Raw genomic sequence first — 9247 nt, forward strand, 5'->3', positions numbered from 1 at the left:
GTTGTTGTTGCTTTTGTAGCACTAAAAATAACAATTTAATCCGATAGTTTATTATCTTTCTAATTAAAAACGAGTTAACCCATTATTCACAGCGACCAGACTTAAATATGACACTTCCTCCGTGTTCATGTGTGCGAATGTTCAGATTTTGTAATAAAAATAAAACGTAGTTGTGCATTAAAATGTGCAGAAATGTATTTTAATGCCTGTTGACAATAGGGGTCAAACCTTTAGCTTGCATCTTTCTGACGCTTGATGACTAGGTCCTGACGAGTTGTTAGATGCTGATCTTTCGATTTCTGAGATCTGTCTGTGTAGTTTTGTGGGAAGAAATGATGTGCTCCACTATCGTATTGATGGGTCATCATGGATTAATTTTATGTAAAATACTCTGTCTGAACTCTAGTTGTTCCAAAAACCACTGAGATACAGTGAAGTAGTTAGACACTGGGTCACACAGAAACACAACTGTAACCAAGACTCTTTATTGAAATCCCAGTGTTTTTTCTCCACTCTCCAAGCTGCAGTGGATGATATTATCCTTCATGGTTTTGACTCCTAGTGTGGAGCCGGGTTTCTGGGGCATTCATGCATCCGGTAGGCACACATATAGAAAATACCTGCAATAAAGAAGAAATAACAGAAGCCCTTTCAGCTTAAAACAATCGATAAAAAAGAGAAAAGCCCAGGCACCGAGCACACTCTTCTCCAATTCTGCAAGCAGAAGATCAAGTGTTTGTTTGTGAGTGAGTGTGTGTGTGTGTGTGTATACCTGAAAAGAAGGTGAGCACCACGGCCACCCAGCCGATGATGTAGGACCACGAGAAGCGCCAGCTGCCGTAGCGCTTGCCATAATAATTCATAGTGACTCCAGTGTACACCGCCATGGCCAAAAACACGAAGAAGCCTACACACACACACACACACAGCGCTGACAGTTTTCTTGTTCCGTTTGTATATACATTTATTTCAAAACATAAGTTGTATACTTATATACAGTTTAAAAAACAACAACAGCAGCAGCAAAAAAAGAGAAAACTTTATATATATATATAAAGATAGATAGATAGATAGATAGATAGATAGATAGATAGATAGATAGATTGATAGATAGATAGATAGATAGATAGATTAAGGAAAATGTATGAATCAAAAACAATGAACAACTACACTACAATGTTTATTTACCAATTCTGAGTCAATAAACAATGACAATAAACATGAAACAAAAGAACTTATAAATTAATATGAAGTTCGCCTCTCTTATTTCTCGAGGTATTCTTAGCCATTGTTATTATTGTTTTTAATAACGTTGTTTTGGCGTTTGCTACTTGTAGATTTATTAACAGTTCATTTGTGATTTATAAATAGCAACAACAGTAATAATTTGTTACCTAGTTGTATATAATAATTAGCATTGATTAAAAAACGATTGATTTAAAAACTTTTGTTATTTTAATTCTCCCGCGTGTTTGTATCACACTACACCTTTAACACACCTACACCTTTAAGCATGTCATACACAAGTTATTGACTTGCAAAAGCGTGTCAGTGTCACATTATGGTGCTACTCAAGCGTGTTAGCACATGCTACTACTAAAAGCAGCTAGAGTTAAGGATATGGATAGGTTTAGGGGCATGCGTGGTAACATGGATATGACGCTCCTGGCCTTTACCTTAGGATTCTGAATCATAGATGGTAAATGCTAAAGGTATGAAGGGATGAACAGTTACTCACAGGAGATGAAGAAGAGTGTCCCAGCAGCGAAGGTCTTATCAAACCTGTCAAAGGTGGAGTAGTGGATGAAGGCCATGATCCCTATGATGATGCCGAAGAAGCACGCGAGCAGAGAAAGGATCATGAAGGCACGCGTGGCATCCCAGTATGCTAAGGACACACAGAGGTCAGCAAAGGTCAGCACAGGCCTGAACACTGGACACTCTCTCACCATTTAATAACCCATTCTTCTGTATATTCATATATTTATCAGATTAACATCATATATTTACTCCTAACATCTTCTGTGCTGAACTGCACAGAAACAGTCATAACCCATTGCTATGGAGGAATGCAGGGGGAAATCTTTCAGAGAAAGTGTCTGCATACATTTGCCTCATTGCTTCAGCTATTATGATAATTAGCTGGGTAATGAGTCAATTAACAAGACCTCAAATGAATGTTGTTCTCTGGGGGTGTCTCCTAATAAGAGTGAGAGGTTTACAGAGCACTGCTCCTAGCTGCAGTCTGGAAGAAGATTAACCAATGAAAGAGAATTGGATTTCAAAAATGAATAGGAAATACGAAGCCATGCATGTCACCTGAAATAGACACATGCAATCCTACTGAACTGGAAAAGTCGTCCATCTTCAGGAACATTACACTGTTCCAGGGATCAATGCAGGCTCACTGTTATTATCAGGCCGAATTAAAAATGTGTGCCGCTTGTCATTCACAGAATTTACCATTTGGTAATGTCACAAACCACAACTATTTACATTTAAACATCTACTCAGTTTAGTTCAGCTCTGCCTTTTCACATTAAAGTTGTAAGGCGTGTTTCAGTTTGGAATGAGACACAGAAAAAAAGTCACGACACAGAAAAGTAAATGGACATTAGGAAAAAAAAGAAAATGTGAGAGAAGTGTAGTATATCAGGCTTATTGCTTAACAACTTGTGGCGATATCATTACTTAAATTTGGTTATTGTATGATACGAATCAAAACTTACACACACTTATAATGTTGATCCTACAATGAAGAAAGTCAAAGACAGTGGTGATATGTTTAGTAGTAGTGTGAGGTATATGTGTGTGTGTGAGTGTGTGTGTGAAGCTCACCAATGCTGTCAGTGTGTGTAAAGCATTTGCCAGGCGTGCAGTATCTCCACAGGCCCTGGTGCATGAAGTTGTTTGAGTGACGGTACTGCATCCAATAATCTGTTGCTGTGGAAACGATCAGGAGTATATTCCCCACTCCGGCACAGAACAACCCTCCTCCCATAAAACTGTACATCCTGCGTCTGCACACAGACTACACACACACACACACACACACACACACACACACACACACACACACACACACACACACATATTAGGGTTGTGTTATCATCAAGGGCCAGCACTGGCCCCTCTCAGCACCACAGCTCTTCACTCTGAGGGGCCTAAGTGTCTGTAATTGCATTGTAATGAACACATTATTTCCACTGAGTGAACTGAGAGGTCACAATCATGAAGCTACCACCACAGTGTCTCCCCCCACCCCTCTCTCCCTCTCTCTCCCTCTCACTAACTCTCTCTCCCTCTCTCTCCCTCTCACTAACTCTCTCTCCCTCTCTCACTCTTAACTCTCTCTCTTTCTCTCTCTCTCACTGCTCACCCACTCTCTCTCTGTCCTCACTCTCCACATCTGTTTGTTTGTCTCTCTTTCTCCCTTTCTCTCTGTGCATATATCAGTCTACTCAAATTTCTCTTTCTCTCTTCTGTGCACTGTACATATATCTATTTCTATCTTTCTTTTTTTCTTTCTTTCTTTCTTTCTTTCTTTCTTTCTTTCTTTCTTTCTTTCTTTCTTTCTTTTGCTTGTTGTTTATTCTAACCAGATATCCCATTAATACATTAACATACATATTAATAACCAGTAGTCAATAAGTGCAAAAATGTAAAATTAATAGTTTTGAAATGGTATATTAATATTAAATTATTAATTTTATTTTAGTAATTTTCCAATGCTAGATTATAATGCATTCACTTTTATTTTTAATTTAGAACATTAGAAATATTCAGTTAATATTGTCATCATCACGAACATCCCCGCATACTACTACTACTACTACTGCTAATAATAATAATAATAATAATAATAATAATAATAATAATAATAATAATAATACCTTTGCCATGAATTCCACCTAAATATATTTTATTTACTATTGCTATTGTGTATTCAGCCCATATACGTTCATGTATTGCTCAAAATCAGGCCAGTGGACTGGAACCCACACCAATTTTCCAGTAGAGGGCGTCACTGTTTCCCTTGACTCACCAAAGATGTCATTGTGGAGATGATAATTATTTCAGTCTGTAGAGCGGTTTTTAAAGTCTAAAATGCAGATTCTATTATTACTGCAGTCACCTCTTAAAACAACTTTTTTCAAACATTATCAAATTAAAATGTATATATAATTAAAAAGAAAATAAACGACAACCCGATATGACTGAAATGTTTAAATGTATAAATAGATTCTAAATATTGCTTTACTCAAATATTGCCCAGGTACATCTGACTGATTTATATGAGAATATATATATATATATTTTTCTTTAAAAGCACAAGAAAATTATTACTTTTTCATTTTAAATCTGAATCAGTTCTGAATTTAAATAAAATAAATACCCACAACATCGAAAATAGGTTTTACTCACTTACTCTGAATAACTTCAAAAAGTAAAATCAACTTTTTTTAAATAATAAAAAGTACTAATAATATATATGTGATAGAGACAGGCTTCCTTACAGTCAGTGATGAGGTCACTCCATATGTCATGATTTTTTAGAAATTACAAAGAAGTATCTGTTTAATAATATATTATATAACAGTTTGCAGTCACTCAGCACTGTGTATATCAAAATACAAATCAAAGAAGCTCTTTCAATGTTCATAGTTAAAGCAACAGGCCTCAAGTTCATTCAGCTGTATATAGTACAGGAAATACTACATTTATATTTAGTCCATATATCACCAAAATATTCAAACTTACCCTCTAACCTATAGGATTTTCAAACTCCGTGTTGAAAAAGTGTGGGGTTTGTTTGACAAAATACACCAAGGCCGCGTAATGGCAGTGCCGGCAGCGATCCAGCAACTCTTAGCACCAGCGTTTAGCAGCTGAATAGGAAGAACAGGAGAAAGAACAAACAGGGCACAGAGACAAAGGCTCAGGCAGACATGCAGCCAATCAGCTGGGGCTAGTTTTGTGATTTTGGAATCTGCTGAAAAAACAGAAATAAGGGCAGTGTGCAAGCTGAACTGATCCTGATGACGGCATGGTTTCTATTGAGTGTCCACAGCTCACATCGCTATAGTTGAAAAGAGGCCAGGCGGAAAATGTGGACTGTTGTTGGACCAGGCTTCGTGCAATTATATTATCAAAACAAATCTTGATTCAATATTTATACTGTTACATTGTTTTTAATACAAAATCTATACTTTACCATAGACTTCAAAATCAGGAGGTGTATATAACTGCCTTTGCTTTTGCATCATTGGTAAAACACTTATCATAATCACAATCAAAGAATGTAAAACTTACGGTGATAGAATAAGTATAAGAGTTTCTCAGTAATAAAATAAATAAAGAAAATTAAACAATTCATTAATAAAGAATATTTATATTGAGTAGTTTTATTATCAGCTCTACTGACCAAACTGGAGCCATTTGTAGTTCTACAATTACAAATTTTAACCTATATGTTGCTCTGCATATTTTGTTTGCCCCCTCTCACCCTTTTCTTCTGTGCTCAGGACACCCACACAAACACAGCAGAGCAGGTATGATTTGGATGGTGGATCATTCTCAGCGCTGCAATGACACTGACATGGTGGTGGTGTGTTAGCGTGTGTTGCATTTGTATGAGTGGATCAGACACAGCAGTGCCACTGGAGAATTAAAACACTGTGTCTACTCAATTAGATGATACCTAATTTTAAATCAGTTTATTATTATTATTATTATTATTATTATTATTATTATTATATAATGAAACAAAATGGTTCTATGTCTGCTTGCTCCCTACTGGAACCTGTATTATAGCACTGTGTGCCTCTACGTTTGTGACTGATGCTGTTTAGTCATCACGTATGAGCTATTCTGTCTATATTATTATTGCTTGAATGAAGGCACTTACAATATGCAGACAGACCATGTATTTGTGAAACAAACCACTGCTTAACAAATTTTGTAGTAGCTAATGTGCAATACTCTAAAATGCCTCTCATATATTAGATGCAGGATAATAATTCAGCCTATGTTACAACTGGCCTCTTAAAGTGAGCTCAGGTTTGCTTTCCTGGGCTCTTATGTGCGTTAGAGGCTGTTTTCCCCTGCAGGAGGGGGTCTGTCCTCTCTGCTGCTCACAGGGCCTGAAGATGAAAGCACCTCAGTGGCTCCATTACCTGCATTAGAGCAAGTTGCTCAGACCAATTGACGACTACAAAATGCAACAGGAAAGGCTTTTTTTCCAGAGATGTGAGTGGCGTACTTGCGTCTAACTTCATTTTTATAGACCACCGCCTATTTTGTTCCATTTCAACCGAGCTGGCAGAGGGGCATTTGATATCATCCCGAACTATCAAAGTGGCCAATATGTCTCAGCAAGAGAGAGGGAGCAATTCTTCCTCCAATCCAGCTGGCTTTTCAAAGATGAATTTGTTATGGTGCATGTGTATTAAAGCACATCAATGGAGAAAAAAAGTAAAAAATAAATAAATAAATCTAAAAAAAAGAAGATCTACACATGACTGAAAGATCATGTCAGGGGAGGGTTTATAGAAGGATTTTGCAGTTTCTTCATTTTGCATTTATCCCTCACAATGCTAGTTGTACTAGCCCAACCCTACAGTCAAAATCAATCAGCATTGTCCCCTATTAGCTATGCTTTAAATACCACAGTTAAGGGAAAAAAAAACATCCTCAAGATGCAGGCAAAACTGGTAATTATGCAATGAAACATTGACTATACAATCAAGCACAAACTCTGTACACATCACACAGATATTAAGATATAACAAATGCTAATACTAACAAAAAAATAACTTTGTATGCTTAGCACTAGAAAAATGCTAGATACACTGGCTTCTGTTATACATCGTTAATGCCATTCTTCACATTGCACTGCCAGACCAAAAGCTACGGTACAGGCACGTTATTGTTCACTAAAGGTACAAATAGTGCAAAATACATTTGCAGTGGTTTTAGAGTCCAATTACATTCACTTATTCAAAAGGAGAGGTGAATATTTGTAAGCTTTCATCACAGAACAATGAAAAATATTAAAAAAACAAAATAAAGGTCCTGGAAATTAAATAGGCATATGAAATCATGGATACAATGATGTTCCCTAACTTAAAGTACTGAATATGTACACTCTTAAGTGTATCACCATAGTAATAGCAAAATGTATCACTCCAGTGAGAGCTTTTTTTTTTCCTGTGGGCTGTGGGTATTTATCGAAATGTGGTGATTAGATATTATTTTTACTCAAATAAGGCCAGTGTAAACACTGAACATATGAAATTTTGTTGTGAATTAATGGGGCCAGGTTTTTCCTTGATGAAGATATCATTCACTGAAAAGGACATAACTGCACTGTTAACATTTATCATGCAAGTGAAATCATGTTAAATGTAACGTATATATTTGCCATAGGCGCTGGTTATATATTTTGAGATTATCAAACTGATTTTTAGTTGCGTTTTTAAAAATGAATAGCTCAGTTTTTAAATGAATATTCTCTGGTTGATGTTTCAGAGCAAAAACCAATAAATGAATGTAATAGAGTCAGCTGTGCTGTTTCAATGAAATGCCATGAGTTGTCAGATGTATTTGATTATTGCTTGTTTGGTAATTTCATCCTTGTTCAGTAAAGTATGTTTCCCATTGGTTCTTGGAACACTCTATTTGCATACAGTTCTATTTGTTTTTTCATTGATTATTGCCCACCACCAACCCAACAACCCACATTCCTTTGTGAGTGGCCCTCTTTTGTTTCTTTGTATATTTGTAGGTATGGGTTTCAGTGACCTCACAAATACAATACATTTTAACAGCAGGATTTACCAGCATTTTCTATATATTGACCCGGGACCCTTTAATTACTATCACTGCAAAAATGAAAATTAACAAACATTACTACAAAAATATCTTAGTTTTGAGTTTTATGCAATTCAGAATTCATGTGATTTTTAATGTTTTTTTTTAACTGAACTTACTATATAATGCAATGCAATATTGTATAATTCATGTCTTGTAGGATTTGGGAAGATAACTGCAGGTAGAAAAATTGGGCATGTAAAATAACCACACTGCATTGTCTATAATCAGCAACCTGAGACTGGTGTATTAACATTTTGCTTGTGATGAGAATACATTTATGTGTTGAATATTAGCATTTCTGTGAATTGTTATATGGACCTTGAACCTATTGTAATCTATTAACATATAACAGATGATCATATGACAACGTATCATTGTTTGCAGTGTACATGTCAGTGAACAACAAAATGTCTTGTTTAGAACTCTTAAGAAGTTAAAATGAGTTCACTTGCTCAGATATGTTTTGGTGCAGTGGGGACTGCTCGTCCAATCTAGATTTTCTTACAATCCTTAGGTAGCATGTCCACCAAAGCACCAAAAGGTCAGAATGGATATAAGACTGATTTGTACCTTTTCGTTGTTTGTGTGCCCCTTTCACTAGCTGTCTCATTATAGCACACAATGCAAAGCTGTTTCCAGGCCCTGACCTCTTAAACATAATGCATGCAGCCCGGGAAATGTCTTTGAGGCCTTTAAGTTGCCAGCCGCATCCCCCCCCTAAATGCTTAAATCAACTCTTTAGAATTTCATTTCGCAGCCTTCGGTTGCCTAATTTGTACAGCAAGTGCTTTCAGCGTTTTCCCCAGCATTTAAGCAGCGGCCTTAATCAAAAGAGCATGCAGCCGATTCCCCCTCTCGTCCCTGGCAGACAGCGCAGTGGATGTGGAATAAAACCCTTCCACTTAACCACTTAGATGAATATATCAAGAAACTAATTTGCCATTTTAATTGCATGATTTGAGGAGGCGCTGCCTCGCTTTGCCTCTTCCATTTTGGTTGATTTCCAATGTGAGCGCACATTAGATTGATCTATGAAAGACTGCAGAAATCACAACACTTAAGTCTTTTCATTTCGCCATAATTAGATAATTGAAATTCCTGTCACTGTCTCTACACTTTAGCAAAACACAAACATTACACACACCAGAGATGGAAAGGGATTGCTTTTTATTCTCTCCACTTTCTACTTTCTTTCTTTTTTTTCCCTCTTCCTTTTTTTATCAAAGTTGCTTTTACCTCTCGTTTTGATTTTTTTTCTTTTGCTCTTACAGGAGCCAGAGTTTCATTCCATCTCCCAAAGCCCGAAATAGTGCAGTGCATGTCCATTTTGTTGAGATTTAGTGGGCCCATTAAGTGATTGCTAGCTGAAATG

At 36.5% G+C, this 9247-nt stretch overlaps 1 protein-coding gene across 1 annotated transcript; it reads right to left on the reverse strand.

Moving 5' to 3' along the window:
- Positions 1–480: 480 nt before the first annotated feature.
- lim2.1 (lens intrinsic membrane protein 2.1) lies at positions 481–4881 on the reverse strand. The gene is made up of 5 exons (XM_066651662.1): positions 4762–4881; positions 2839–3031; positions 1739–1888; positions 773–907; positions 481–620 (listed from the first exon to the last, which is right to left on the reverse strand). Exons 2-5 carry the CDS (start codon positions 3011–3013, stop codon positions 559–561), a joined length of 522 nt encoding a protein of 173 aa, XP_066507759.1. The 5' UTR covers positions 3014–3031; positions 4762–4881; the 3' UTR covers positions 481–558.
- Between the last annotated feature and the right edge of the window lie 4366 nt (positions 4882–9247).

This window comes from Hoplias malabaricus, chromosome 18, assembly GCF_029633855.1.
Source record: "Hoplias malabaricus isolate fHopMal1 chromosome 18, fHopMal1.hap1, whole genome shotgun sequence".
NCBI lineage: Eukaryota > Metazoa > Chordata > Actinopteri > Characiformes > Erythrinidae > Hoplias > Hoplias malabaricus.